The sequence below is a fragment of the Aythya ferina genome (genome assembly GCF_964211825.1).
Source record: "Aythya ferina genome assembly, contig: HAP1_SCAFFOLD_408, whole genome shotgun sequence".
In the NCBI taxonomy this organism is placed as follows: domain Eukaryota; kingdom Metazoa; phylum Chordata; class Aves; order Anseriformes; family Anatidae; genus Aythya; species Aythya ferina.
In genome coordinates, this window is record NW_028181165.1 from 48,193 (window position 1) to 63,657 (window position 15,465).

The 15,465-nt window shown below is 48.5% G+C and overlaps 2 protein-coding genes across 2 annotated transcripts; both read left to right on the forward strand.

Annotated features, from left to right (window-relative positions):
• Window positions 1–362: 362 nt before the first annotated feature.
• On the forward strand, window positions 363–1,346 carry LOC311429185 (olfactory receptor 14A16-like; the record flags this gene model as incomplete). Its single annotated transcript, XM_084540311.1, has 1 exon — window positions 363–1,346. One exon carries the CDS (start codon window positions 363–365, stop codon window positions 1,344–1,346), a length of 984 nt encoding a protein of 327 aa, XP_084396437.1.
• Window positions 1,347–13,373: 12,027 nt separating this feature from the next.
• LOC311429186 (olfactory receptor 14C36-like) lies at window positions 13,374–14,321 on the forward strand (the record flags this gene model as incomplete). The annotated part of the gene is made up of 1 exon (XM_084540312.1): window positions 13,374–14,321. A coding segment is annotated over one exon (948 nt), but the record flags the coding sequence as incomplete, so codon positions are not given.
• Window positions 14,322–15,465: the final 1,144 nt, after the last annotated feature.

Genomic DNA, 15,465 nt, shown 5'->3' on the forward strand with positions numbered 1-15,465 from the left:
CTCTACACTGTGGTGGATGAGATTTTGCAAAATGACTGCAAAGCTCAGTGATACCACACGTCGACTGAACTTGACTTTCCCTCATGTTCGTGCTTCCCTCTTGCTGCACTCCCTGAACAACTCCTCTGGAGCTCACAGCTGCCCCTGCTCCCAGTGCCGCTCTCAGCCAACACCAGCCACAGCTCAAGCAGGAGATATGCAGAAAGGTTCTCCTGCACAGAGAGAGACTCGGGCTGGGGGGAATTCTATGAGATGCAATAGGTTTCCCTGAGAGAAATCTGTGTGCTCAGAGTGCTCAGAGAAGTCTGTTCCAACATTTTTCTTCCTTCTCTTCAATAGACAACAGTGTCCAAAGGAAGGAAATGCCCAACAGCAGCTCTGTGAGTGAGTTCCTCCTGCTGCCATTCGCAGACACACGCGAGCTGCAGCTCCTGCACTTTGCGCTCTTCCTGGGCATCTACCTGGCTGCCCTCCTGGGCAACGGCCTCATCCTCAGCGCCGTAGCCTGCCACCACCGCCTCCACACCCCCATGTACTTCTTCCTCCTCAACCTCGCCCTCCTCGACGTGGGCTGCATCTCCACCACTCTGCCCAAAGCCATGGCCAATGCCCTCTGGGACACAAGGGCCATCTCCTATCAAGGCTGTGCTGCACAGGTCTTTTTCTTTCTCTTCTTCATATCAGCAGAATATTATAACCTTACTATCATGGCCTACGACCGCTACGTTGCCATCTGCAAGCCCCTGCACTACGGGAGCCTGCTGGGCAGCAGAGCTTGTGCCCAGATGGCAGCAGCTGCCTGGGGCAGTGGCTTTCTCATTGCTATCCTGCACACGGCCAACACATTTTCCCTGCCCCTCTGCCAAAGCAATGAGCTTAATCAGTTTTTCTGTGAACTTCCTCAAATCCTCCAGCTGTCCTGTTCAAAGTTGTTCCTCAGGGAGTTTGGGCTTATTTTACTTAGTGTCTGTCTAGCATTCGGTTGTTTTCTTTTCATTGTTTTCTCCTATGTGCAGATCTTCAGGGTAGTGCTGAGGATGCCCTCTGAGCAGGGCCAGCACAAAGCCTTTTCCAAGTGCCTCCCTCACCTGACCGTGGTCTCTCTGTTTGTCAGTACTGCCATGTTTGCCTACCTGAAACCCCCCTCCATCTCCTCCCAATCCCTGGACCTCGTGGTTGCAGTTCTATACTCTGTGGTTCCTGCAGCCATGAACCCCCTCATCTATAGCATGAGGAACCAGGAGCTCAAGAATGCCTTGCAGAAACTCTTTGGATACATGCTTTTTCATCTAAATAACGAACCCAAAGTCCTAACCGGACTCAAAGTTTTTCTGACAATATGTTAGAACAGTCTTTTCTTATTATTTTCCTTTTATACCATTCTCTGAAATTTGTGATTATCATATATTAATGATATTTTATGTTTCCTATCTGTTAATATTTCTTTTTATTTTTTGTCCAAATGCTTTGCCATGTAACTATAGAACTTGGCTTTGCCATGTAACTAAAAAAAATAAAGAATCCAGCATAAATTAACTACTTTCAGCTGCCGTCTCTTCCCACCTCTGGAGCTGGGAGAGCAGCCCCAGCACGCAAGAGGGGCTCAGGGCCAAGAGCCCATCTGCCACATGCAGGAGCAGCCCCAGTGGCCCTTGGAGCTGCCCCTCACTGCCCGCTGGGCTCTGCCTCTCTGCTGCCTTCAGGTCGGGGCTGCTGCTTCCCTGGAGCCATGGCCATGGCCAGCAGCAGGATGTGGCTTTTTCATGCTACTCATTTCACTTCCACACTCTCCACTTGTTCCCTTCCATGTCTGTCTTCCAAACGTGGTGTGAGGTATACACCCAAGGAGCTGCTCCCGGGGAAGGCCTCTTGCTTTTCTCGGCTTCACGGCAGATCAGAGTTCCAAAGTGACCAGTGAAAGACCGAGGACTGCACTGGGAGCTCCCTTCCTGGTTCCACATTGCCCAGCAAACAGTAACTGGCCTTTGACTGTCCTGGGACTGTCCCACTGGTGCTGGGTCTGATGGCAAATGGCATCCTGGAGAGGAATGTGGAGCTGCTCTGTGGCTGGGCCAGGCCTCTTGTGCTGGCCTGGGGAGTGGGGCTGGCCCTGTGGGGCACAGGCACTCTGTGCTGGGGATCTCCCAGGAATTAGATGAGGTCCTGAAGCTTCATGGACCTCCATCTCCTGTGCAGTGACTGGTGGAAACCAAAGCAATCCAAGCCTTACGGAGTCCTGATGTTGTGCCAGTATTGCTCAGCAATGGACAAAACACTGGTGTGATACCAATGCTGTACATGTATGACCAATGCTCAAAATGACCATTTCAGATGGATGACCATTTCTCAAGAGCCCCCGACTTGTCTTTGATGGGGTTTGTTGTGCTGGGCTGGGCTGCTGTTACAGGGACAGAGACTACTACTGGCAGTAGAGGTGCCCTGGCAAGTCCACCTGGCTCAATCTGTAGTCCCAAGGGGCTCTGATCTCCTGCAGGTCCTCTCTGACAGCGGCCAGTCCAGGGAAGTTCCTCAGACGCAGCCGAGTATCTAGAGGTGGAACTGGTTGCTTATGATCAGACAGCAAAGCTTTGCCCCAAATCCTGTGCATTCCTTCAGTATTTAAGGAATAGAGCACCTAATCGTCATCACTTGAAGGGATTTGGGTGAATCCTTTCCACAAAGTGTCCCACATTAAGTTGAATTTCTGTTGTCACAAAATGAGAATTTCCAGGATGTATATTCACTGCAGAAAAAGAAATACCGTTCTTCCCCTGCACTTGCACTACTCTGTTGATTCTGATGTGCATTTAAGGCCATAATCTTCCACTGGTCCTGATTAAACTGACAGTGTTGGAATTTCCCTTTCCAGCTCTCTGTCTGGACCTATGCACTTCCCATTGGTCTCCAGATTTGCCCACTGCAAACCTTTGATCATTCTGATCCCTCTAACCTACCCAGTTAGTCTCTGACCATCAGGGAGTTCAAATTTGACCATGTTTAACAAGTTTATCTAATCATGTCCTTAGGCAGCTCCTCAACTCTTTTTCTATTTAGCATTTCCAATCTAGCTGTATAAAATATTTTATCTTGAAATAAAATAAAATAAAATAAAATAAAATAAAATAAAATAAAACAAAACAAAATAACAACAACAACAACAATAATAATAATAATAATAACAATAATAATAAAAAAATATGTGCCTCCGTGCAGCCTAAGGTGGGAACTGGTGCAATGGACATTTATGTCCAACTGTTGATTTCAGTGGAGTATCTGTGTGTTGGGTCTGTCTGAGCTGGAGTCACCTTTTCCCTGCAGCAGCCCACACAGTGCTGTGCTCTGCACTCGTAGCTGGAACTGCACTGATATCACTCCAGTGTTGCGTCTATTGCTGCGTAGTGCTGGCACAGCATCAGGACTCCTTCTGAGCCCCCAAGAGCCAGCAGTGGGGGTGGGCAAGTGATGGGGAGGGGACATTGCCGGGGCAGCTGACCAAAACCAACCAAGCGATATTCCATAACTCCTGAGGTCACACTCAGCAATAAAAGGGGGGCTCTCGTGGAGGAGGGGGCTGTTCCTCCTGAACAACCACTACGCGTTTTGAGGCCCTGCTTCCCAGGCCGTGGCCGAACACCACTCGCTGATGGGAAGTAGAGAATAATTTTTTCTCTCTCTGTGCTTCCGCGCAGACTGATTGTTTCTTTTGTCTCTGTTTTTCCGCCCCATTCCTTTTCCCTTTAATTAAACCTTTCTCATCTCTAAACTCGAGTTCTCTGTGTTGTATTTTCTCCCCCTTCCTCTTTGAGGAGAGGGGGAGTGAGAGAGCAGTTGTGGTGGAGCTCGGCTGCACACCTGAGTAAAACCACCACACATGGCCAGCAGAAATTAATGATTTCATAGAGGAAAGAGCATTCATGCAATGCCGATGCTGCAGTAACACTGACTTAAAACAGTAATGTATGTCCCTTACCTTACTGGAAACAGTGATTTTAATCCCTAAACCTCAATGCTACTACAACACTCTGAAAGGAATCAATTTTCTCTCTTGATAACCGTAATCCCTTCACTTACCACTAACATTAAAATGCTCTATTTAACCCTAAACTCCTTGGCAGATGTAAAACACCCATAAACCACAGAGCTTCTCCATACCTCAACCACAGACGTGACAGAAAAAGCAGAACACCAAACACTCCAACTAAAACTTTGCTTAATCTCTAACCCAGAAAGTAAAAAGAGATACCGAGTGGGCTAGAGAAAGCTCAGCTCTGTCTCAGGATCTTCTGCCCCAACAGCAGGAATGTGACCATGGCAGTGACTGTGAGGTCACTTCTGTCTCTGCACTTGATAGGGCAGCAGCAGGAACGTGTCACGGAAAGGGACTGTGAGGTCACTTGTGTCTGGACGTGGCAGGTGACAGTCCTGTGTCTTGACATAGACCTGGGATCTGCACTTTTGGACTGACATCTGGCAGTGGCCCTGCTAGGCCAGCACAAGGCACCTGCTTGGCATGCTGACTGGGGGATCCCCTCTGCCTCCAGACCCAGGACGACCCAGGCAGAAAGAAGGCCCCCAGATGGGTTGTCCTGTCCCTTCTGCTTGAGTCCATGAGTGGGCAGCAGCAGGAGGCACAAGGCTTGGCTGTGTCTCCACAAGAAGCTGCAAGGCCAGCAGCAGGCCCCTGGCTTGGAAGATGCTGGTGAGTATATATTATGTGACCTTAGCTTCGTTTTTCAAGGAACAGCTGGTGAGGGTTAGTGAGACAGTGAAATGATGGAAATGCTGGGATGAGAGCAAGGTGGTGAACAGAGATGGGTGTCTGCAGACTTCCAGGAAATAGGATAAAGTGTGGGACAGCATATTAAAACATGTAGAGGAGAAGGCAGAGTGCTGGCAAGAAAGGAAGGACCCAACAGCCCTGTCACTTTGCCTAGAGCTTATGAAAAGACGACATATAGTCATTGCAATGCAGCTTCTTTGCTTCCTTGCAACCCTGTGCAGAGGCAGGGTAGTGTCACACCAGTGTCCTTCTCATGGCATCACACTGCTCACCACATTCCTCAGACCTCCTGGAAAAGTCCTGAGCCAGACAGGGGGGTGCAGGATCTCACCTCACAGTGACTGGGGTCAGGCTTTAGACCTTTTGCTTCACAAAAACCAACCAAGACTTTTCTCATCACAGTGCTTTGTCTGTCTGTAATCATGGCCTCCAGTTACCTGCCCTAAGAAGGACCTGGGGAGGCTTTGTTAGTAACAGCTCTCAGTGGAGCCCATTAATACTCCAAGTCACTTCAGCTTTTCCTTTTGAGTTTGCTTTTTCGCTCAGTTGCATCATTCTCCTCTCAGTACCCAAGTTTCTTCGACTCAGCACCAAAATACACCATGGAACTCATTAAAACACAGAAACTCCTAAGGAGCCATATCTCTCCCACCACTTTCTTCAAGTATTCAAGACTTGTTCAGCTAATTGGAGAGCTTTCATGTTGTAGTTAATGGGGAAGATTTCAAGGAGCATCTAATAAAAATCTTTCTTCATTTTAAAGGCTGAATTTTGTTGTGTTTCAGTTTAGAGCATCCTTCTCATGTTTGTATTGGTCTAGGGTTTCTCCTTTGAAGCCCTGCTTAGGTGGGAAGAGCAGGGGTTTTCCTATTTCAAAACAAACAACAGGAAATCATGCTGCAATTTTCAAAAAAAAAACAAAGCTCAGGTTCCTCATTTTGTTGCCTCCAGTGAATTTTACCTTCTTAAAAGGATGACTGTACATGATGTATTTTCCACTGATTAATAGGAAATTTCAAATAATTGTGTTAATATTAATCTATATCATACATATTCAATGATAAATTATGAGATTCTTGCTAAGGAAAGCATTAGACAGACTGCTGAGAGATGGGCGAGCTCGAACTCACTGAATCTCACAGCAGCAACTGGGTTGGTGAGAGAGGTCTGAATGGTCAAAGAGTAAGGGGAGGGCAAACCAGGAGAACCATGGGAAGTGCGTGGGTCCAGACAGGCAGGTGGAAATGGGACGTTCAGCAGGGTCTGTGTAATCAAGATGGGTGTTGTCCCTGGAAGATGAGGGAGCACACCATGATAGACAAAGCGATGAGAATGCAAGTAAAGGAGATTATCTGTATTTCTTCTTCTGAGATGAGTATAGATCATGGTAATTATAATTTCTTCCTGATTGGAATTACACTTCACTTGAGACATTTTACAGAAGGAATTGAATCATTTGAGCTGATGAGCAGTTGCTTTATTAGTTAAGAACTAAAGAAATAACTGAGTACTCAGGCAGAGCGTTGCTCTCTGACCAGGGAAAACCTCCTGTGGTCCTGTTGTGTTTGAGGCACTTCCCTGGACTGGCAGATGTCAGAAAAGACCTGCAGGAGGCTGGAGCCCTTTGGGAAAATCAGGTGGAGCCAGGTGGAGTTCCCAGGGCACCTCCACTGCCAGCAGTGGTCTTTGTCCCTGTAACTGCAGCCCAGTCCAGCACAGGAAACCCCTTCAAAAACAAACCTCTTCTTCAGTGGGTTCCTTGGATTGACCTAGATTTGAAATGGCCATTGGAAACATGAGATACTCTCCCTTATTCCTACTAGACACTGGAACATCCGTTTACCTTCCTGGGTCATCTTTAGCAAACTCAGGCTGAAAAACTCAAGTATAGCATGCTTCAAATGGCTGAGGCAGAACCCATCAGCTTGCTCCACTTTGGACATGGTCTTGGTCCAGCTAAGATTTTGAAAGCAAAACATGTGAAATGATCCATCAGGTCAATGTGCAGAGTAAGAGAAAGTCACACATAATGTGCCGGAGTAGTAGAAGGCAAAAAGCATTGCATTGTGCCTCAGAATAATCAAGGAGACCATGTTCTGTTCATCAGTGTGATAAAGCAGAGTGAAGGACATTGAGTTATGTCCTAACATGAAGAAGGATGTACATCACTGGTGAAGGAACTGTCATTTGTGCCATCACCAACGTGAATTACAGAAGCACCACCACATCTAATGGTAACCTGTCCGCTCCTGCTTGCTACACAGGGCAGGGGAGAGGGAGCCGACAGCCAAGGGACACATTTGCGTGTGGAAGGTGGGGCCCAGCAGAGAGAAGGAGTCAAGGCCGTGCGGTGGGGGAGACAAGGCACCATACTCCACACAGGGAAGACACCACATGGGGGAGACAGTGCTCCAACCTCTGTCAGCAAAGGGGGACAGCACTCCCAGCTGCACCTTCTGCATGACCGCAGTGCTTCCTGCTGGGGGCCATGTCCTACGGTCAGCCCTGGGCTGTATGCCACCCCTGTGCTCTGAAAGGCTTGAGAAGTGGAAGGTCTGACTCCAGAAGGCAGCTGTACCTGAACCAGGGGAATTTCTCTCATGTGCAGTAATTCTTTCTCCTCCCAGCTACAGTTCTGTGGCCCCAGTGTCATAGACACCTTCTGTGGTTTTCCCCCATTGCTGGAGCTCTTCTGCAGTGCCATGGTGATACTCATGGTCTTTCCTTTCATAATCTACATTTGGGATCTTCCTTCCTTCTTTCCTTCCTTCCTTGCTTCCTTCGGATCATCTTCCTCTTCTCTTTCCTGCAGTTTTCATGTGTGTGCATCCTCTGTTGACAAGCCCAAGGCCTTATCCACCTGCTCTTCTGTCCTCAAGAGTGTTACTGTTTTCTATGACACAGTTGTCACTGTCTGTGTAAATCCCATAAAGGCTGTAGTCAGAGGTTTTAACCAAGCCCTTTCTCATACAGAATCACAGAATTTTCTAGGTTGGAAGAGACCTCAAGGTCATCGAGTCCAACCTCCGACCTAACGCTAACAGTCTCCACTAAACCATATCCCTAAGCTCTACATCTAAACGTCTTTTGAAGACTTCCAGGGATGGTGACTCCACCACTTCCCTGGGCAGCCTGTTCCAGTGCCTCACAACCCTTTCAGTGAAGAAGTTCTTCCTAACATCTAACCTAAAACTCCCCTGGCTCAACTTAAGCCCATTCCCCCTCGTCCTGTCACCAGGCACGTGGGAGAACAGACCAACCCCCACCTCGCTACAGCCTCCCTTGAGGTACCCATAGAGAGCGATAAGGTCGCCCCTGAGCCTCCTCTTCTCCAGGCTGAACAAGCCCAGCTCCCTCAGCCGCTCCTTGTAGGACTTGTTCTCCAGAATATACCTTCATCATCCCCCTGTCAGTCCTAGGGTTGCTTATAGGTAGTATGGGAAGGGTGAGAGATGTGCTGGTGGAGCTGCAGACGTCATCATAAGACGTATCTCAAAGACCTTGGAAAGGACAGATGGATCAAAGAGGTTCCTCGGGACGTGGAAAAGGCAGATGTCGAAAGCATCTTGTACTTCAAGGCTGAGCAGAAGGATGATTAAGCCTAATCATGAATTAGAATGCCAGTGTTAACCCTAGCCCTCACCCAAGAACTAAACAAAACTCTGACCCACAAGGCTTGCCCTTATCCTACACCTTGAGCAGGCATCTTGAGCAGAACACCAATCCCTCCCTCAAAGCCCTTCCATTGCATTAGCCCTAGAAGTTGACCTCTAATCCCTAAATGTTAAATTGACCACCTAACCCTCCACCACACACACAACACATCTCATCTTCAAACCCACTCCTATCCCTAACTTCAGCTGTTTGTCCCCTTGGGGCAGGGCAGTGACTGTGATGTCCTTGAGCAAAGAATCACTCTCCATCTTTTTTATAAGCCCCCTTTAAGTACTGAAAGGCTGTGATGAGGTCACCCTGGAGCCTTCTTTCCTCCAGGCTGAACAGCCACAGTGCTCTCAGCCTTTCTTCATAGGAGAGGTTCTCCAGCCACTTGATCATCTTCTTTGCCTCCCAGCCTCCATCTATGGGTTCAGGGAAATGAAAAACTTGGGAAGCCTCACTGGCAGGAAAGATTGAGGCAAAGATGTTGTTGAGGCCCTCAGGCTTCTCCATGTCTGTCATTACCGTTTACCCTTCTCATCCATCAGAGGGGGTACACTCTCCTTGGCCTTTCTTTTCTGAGCTATGCATCTCTAGAATCTCTTCCTGTTATTCTTTGCATCCCTTGCTAAACTCAGGTATATCCGCACATTGCTTTCCTTATCCCATCTCTACACATCCAAAAATGAAGCATTCATGAGGGCCTGGAAAAAGAACTCGAGATCCATGGAAGCTATTCTGGAAACAAAACTAGTAGGTAGGATGCGCAATTTTGTAGAGAGGCAGAGCTGATGGGCATACTAGGCAGGATGCTCCTTTAGGCCCTTTTCCCTCCTGACTACAATGCCACTTCTCTCTGAAGAACAGAGTAGCCCACAGAGGTGAGACATATACTGCCTATGTCATGGATGTCATCGGAAAGCTGATCCCAATAAGATATGGGGAGGTCAGGAGCAACCTGGACACGAGAGATGTGAGATTTTCAGGTGTCAAGAGGAGCATGGCCAGCAGAAATTAATGATTTCGTAGAGGTAAGAGGCATCATGAAATGCAGGTTGTGCAGCAACACTGACTTGTAGAGTCATGTATGGCCCTTACTCTATTTTAACCAGTAGTCTTAATCCTTAAATCTAAATGCTCCTCCAACACTGTGACAGGAATCCATTTCTCTAAAGCTTGAACACAAGGTATTCCTTGAAGCAAAACTCACCCCATACCCCCTTTCTATTACTTTTACTCTCTTACTCACCCTAAACCCTACCCTTAATAATAGTATTAAAATACTCTATTTAACCCTAGGCTTCTAGACAGACCTAAAAATGACCTAAACTACAGAGCCTGCCCATACCCTAAACACAGAAGAACACCAAACCTTCCCAATAAACATTTGTTTACTCTCTAACCCAGAAAGTTGAGCCTTAGTCCCTTGGGAAATAGAAAGCAGTCAGCTACACCTGAGGATCTCATGGTCCAGCAGAAGGAATGTGACTGTGGCAGGGACTGTGAGGTCACTTCTGTCTCTGCACTTGATAGGGCAGCAGCAGGAACGTGTCGCAGAAAGGGACTGTGAGGTCACTTGTGTCTGGAGGTGGCAGGTCAGCCTTGACTTCTCCCTGGGAGCTGCACTTTTGGGCTGACATCTGGCAGTGGCCCTGCTAGGCCAGCAGAAGGCACCTGCTTGGCATGCTGACTGGGGGATCCCCTCTGCCTCCAGAGCCAGGAGAACCCAGGCAGAAAGAAGGCCCCATATGGGTTGTCCTGTCCCTTCTGCTTGAGTCCATGAGTGGGCAGCAGCAGGCACAAGGCTTGGCTGTGTGTAGCCAAGAAGCTGCAAGGCCAGCAGCAGGCCCCTGGCTTGGAAGCTGCTGCTGAGGTGACTTGAGTCTGGTTGGCTGAGAGGCCGCAAGGAGCCTGCTGGGTTGGGATGCCTACTTCAGGAGTGGTTTCTACCCTGATGGAGCCTGCTTTGGTAGTAGGAAAGAGCAGGAGGAAAAAAAAAAAAAAAAAAAAAAAGAAAAAGACACAAACCACCCTAAAAGGTGGGCTCTGGCCATGAGGAGGAAGAAATGACCAGGGGAACAACTGGTCTTGCTGCTACAGACTGAGGCAAAGAAGGCATTAAGTACCTCAGCCTTTACCTCATCTCTTGGCACCAGGTTTCCCCCCACATCCAATAATTTATGATGATTCTTAATCCTCTTTAATTTAAAGTATTTATATAGGCAGTGTTTATTGTCTTTGACAGGAATGGATTGATTAAGCTCCAGCTGGGCTTTGGCCCTTCTAACTTTGTCCTGCACAGCCCCATAACATTTAGGACACAACTCCCGAGAAACTGACAGCATGCATGAGAATGAAGAACAGAAAAAGTAGAATCTGGCAGCCTTCCACCCACTACCTTTCTGTGACTGTGCTGCAACTCCATTAAGCCAGTTACTCCTGTATTATCCAAACATTGGTTTAGTGGAGGACTTGTTAGTGTTAGATCAGAGGTTGGACTCGATCATCTTGAGGTCTCCTCCAACCTAGACAATTCTGTGTGATTCTGTGTCCCCTGTACCTCTCAATACTGCTGTCTTGTCAGAGACAGCACAATCACATGAAGGCTGAACTGTCTGCCTGCGGACAGGAACATCTGACAGAACAGAGCATCGGTGTGGTGGGAGCTTGAGAAACTACAGGATTTTGTCTAAAGAAACCTCTAGACATTTACAAGGAGAAGAGCCCAGTCCTGAACGAGAGTGAGAGTAACGCCACACATCAGAGCAGACTGGGACACTGCTGAGTACACAGGACGAGGAGGGCCTGGGCACCACGAGGGATGCCATACAAGCAGAGGTGCCTCCTCACGAGGAACCAGACCAGCTTCCTACAGAGCTGCCTCATGAGGAGCACGGCCACCAAAAAGATCTGAGTTATCATGCTCATATCAGATCCGGTATGACACCACAAGGACAAGTGTCTACAACTAACTAGTAAAGAGGTACAGGTCTGGGATTCTCTAGGCCATCCTGGTTTGGAAAGGAGCAAGGGCTATGGCAAGGTTCAAAGTCCCAGCAGGACCCAGGTCTTTGTGTTCACGGCTACGGCTGTTGTCTGCCACTGAGCCCTTAGAGGAGACAGCTGATCGGTAAAGAACCAGGGCCTCATTGCCTCCTCGCCCCCACCCATGAACCAGGCAGGGGTCGTACCATTCTCCTGCACTTGGCCATGTACATCCCCATCTCCTACTGCCCAACAAAGAACCCTGAGCAACCTGTCAAGGGAAAGGATCCTCCATAAGATGGGATGGATGTCAAGTCCTGGCCCTTGAGCTCGGTGACACACATCCAGTTTTCCTACACCTCAGTGTCACCTTCACTCTGCCTTTGTCTCCTTGTCCTCACTGCCTCCAGGGTTCTGCTTTAACAAGCTCCAAGGGAGGCTGTGTGAGTGCTGGCCCTCAGGGGGACACTGCAGGAAACTTGCCTCTGACTTGGACTTCTGGAGAGATGTCTTCAATTGTCTCTGAGTGCCTGAGGTTCGTGGGCTCATCAGCAAAGCCCCCAGAGGGGTGATTGCAGTGCCTTGGGCTGATGCTGTGCTGCTGAGCTGGGCCAGGCTCGTGGGACAGAGAGAGCTCGTGGCAAGAGGGCCGTGGTGCAGAGAGACAGCTGTGCCCAGGAGCAGCTCCTCTGCACAGCACAGCAGGAAAGAGACACAGAGGCACAGACACAGAGAGAAGAAAATAAGAGAGGGGCTGAAGGCAGTTGGCAGTGGGATGATGATGAGAGCTGCCTGCAGGAGAAACCTGCACAGCCCTTGACAAGGTAAGTGTCTGGCTGCAGGGCCATGCAACTGCAGGTCCTGGAAGGGTCTTGTGCTGGGTCTTGTTTCTGGGAGGGCAGTGGGCAATGCAGTAGGCTTTGAGAGTCCTGCTGGGTTGCAATGTGAGGTGAGGAATTCTGGCAGAAACTTCTTGTATAGCCATAAGCCAGGTGTCCCTGGTCTGCCCAGAACACCCTGCCCTGGCTGGCCATGCCGGGCTCTCTGTCAGCTGCCCCGTAACTCCTGCAGCCATGGAGGTGCCCCTTGGCAGGGCCCTGTTGGTGGCAGGGTGCTGCAGGGCAGCGCTGAGCACAGCCGAGTGAGATGGGGTCTGTGAGCACGGGCAGGGGGAAAGAAGAGGTGGGCGCAGAGCAGCAGCTCCCTGCAGGGACAGCTGCAGGCAGCAGAGAGAGGGGCAGGCGGCCAGAAGGAGCTGTTGGCAGAAACGCCGTGGCAGGGGGGATTCGGGCACCTCGTGGCCATGCCCTGCAGTGCAGACACCTTCCCCTGGAGCAGCCCCTCCCTGGCCTCCTCTTCCCCTGCAGCCCATGGGCTGTGGGGCAGATGGGGGTAGAAGAGGAGGTAGAGCTCAGACAGGGATGCTTCCAAGCTCTGTCTGTGTGAGAACTTCACCTCAGGTGAGGTTTCTGTCCATCTGCACTTGGACTGGGGCTTCTCTGCTCTCAGTTGTCTCCAGTTTCTTCTCAAGGAAACTCCAGAGCTTGATGATCCTGCGGCTCAAAGACAGCAAACACAGGGTAGATTAGAACACGACTTGTGGGCAGTGGCCTGTGTAACTGCATTCAGAGGAGTTGTTTGAAATAACACTGAAAAGCTCATTGATCTGACCAGTGAACAGAACTTGAGCTTCCCCCATGTTCCTGATTTCTTTCTTTTCTACAGCAGCAAGGACTCCTCTGCAGTCTACAGCAGCCCCTGCTCCCAGTGCACTCTCAGGCAGCACCAGCTGGAGCTCAAGTAAGAGAGCTGCAGAAAGGTTCTTCTGAAAAGAGAGATGCTCAGGCTGGAGGGTGCTCTAAGACTTGCAATAAGTCTCCCTCAGAGAAGTGTGAACTAACATTGCTCTGCCTTCTCCTCTTCAACAGACAACTGTGTTCAATGTCAACAAATGCCCAACATCAGCTCAGTGAGTGAGTTCCTGCTGCTGGCATTCGCAGACACGCACAAGCTGCAGCTCCTGCACTTCGCGCTCTTCCTGGGCATCTACCTGGCTGCCCTCCTGGGCAACGGCCTCATCCTCAGTGCTATAGCGTGCCACCACCACCTCCACACCCCCATGTACTTCTTCCTGCTCAACCTGGCCCTCCTTGACCTGGGCTGCATCTCCACCACTCTGCCCAAAGCCATGGCCAATGCCCTCTGGGACACCAGGGCTATCTCCTATCAAGGATGTGTTGCTCAAGTTCTCTTTTTTGTCTTCTTCTTTGGCTCAGAGTTTTCCCTTCTCACCGTCATGGCCTACGACCGCTACGTTGCCATCTGCAAGCCCCTGCACTACGGGAGCCTCGTGGGCAGCAGAGCTTGTGCCCAGATGGCAGCAGCTGCCTGGGGCAGTGGCTTTCTCAATGCTGTCCTGCACACGGCCAACACATTTTCCCTTCCCCTCTGCCAAGGCAACTCTGTTGACCAGTTCTTTTGTCAAATTCCCCAGATCATCAAGCTCTCCTGCTCAGATGCCTACCTCAGGGAAGTCGGGGCACTTTTGTTTAGTATTTCTTTAGTCATTGGTTGTTTTGTTTTCATTGTTTTCTCGTATGTGCAGATCTTCAGTGCAGTGCTGAGGATGCCCTCTGAGCAGGGCCGGCACAAAGCCTTTTCCATGTGCCTCCCTCACCTGGCCGTGGTCTCCCTGTTTGTCAGCACTGCCATATTTGCCTACCTGAAGCCCCCCTCCATCTCTTCCCCATCCCTGGACCTGGTGATGGCTGTTCTATACTCAGTGTTGCCTCCAGCAGTGAATCCCCTCATTTACAGCATGAGGAACCAGGAGCTCAAACATGCAGTGAGGAAACTATTTTATACCTCTTCCTTCAGCATTAATAATGTGCGTAAAATGGTAATAGGATTTCTGCAAACAAACACTCTTAGTGCAAATTCTTGAAAGTAATTTTCTTTATTATTATTTCCTATAATTGGTTGCATTGATTTAATTCTTAGAATGTTATTCTAAGCCTCCTAATTATTATTTTATTATTATTATTATGAAGTCAATAATTTCAAATAACTTTACAATCATTATTCTTGTTTAAATAAAGACAATAAAGAAACTGGGACTATTTCATTAGTCTCTACCACAGTCTCTTCCCATCGCCAGTGCCTCCAGCAGTGAACCCACTCATCTAAAACATGAGGAACCTTGAACTAACCGTTGCAGTGAGGACACTGATTGAATACATATTCTTCAGCTTCGTTGACTATAACAATAAGCTTATAATCAGAAACACCTATTTTTTGAAAACTTTAAGATACATTTTTTTTTCTTTTTATTTGCCTGTGTTGTTATTTTCACTAGCTATTGTTTCAGATATAAATAATATTAATTTTAAACTCCTACTTGTTAAAGATTTACCTATAGAACCAGGCTTCCTGTGTAGGTAAACACAATAAAGAATCCAGAAGAAATTCATTGGTCTGAGCTGCCACCTCTTCTGATCCCCTCAGGAGCTGGGGGAGCACTTGTTGGGGCACTTGTGTTTTAGTATTTCTTTAGCCTTTGGTTCTTTTGTTTTCATTGTGCTGTCCTATGTGCAAATCTTCAGGGCAATGCTGAGGATGCCCTCTGAACAGGGCTGGCACAAAGCCTTTTCCACGTGCCTCCCTCACCTGGCCATGGCCTTCCTCTTTCTCAGCACTTCCATGTTTGCCTACCTGAAGCCCGCTTCCATCTCTTCCCCATCTCTGGACTTGGTGGTGTCACTTTTGTACTCAGTGGCACCTCCAGCAGTGAACCCCCTCATCTACAGCATGAGGAACCAGGAGCTCAAGGTTGCAGTGAGGAAACTGTTTCTATATGTGCTTCTTAAGCATCAGTGCTGTTAACATTATTGTTATTTGTATCATATCATTTTTTGTACTTAGTATTATTATCATATTGTAATAACAATAATAATCCTTTAAATGCTACCATTCTATTTTAAGTAACTGACAAGAGATTTTCATTTCATTTTTCATTTTGATTATTTTCATAACTTTTGACATTG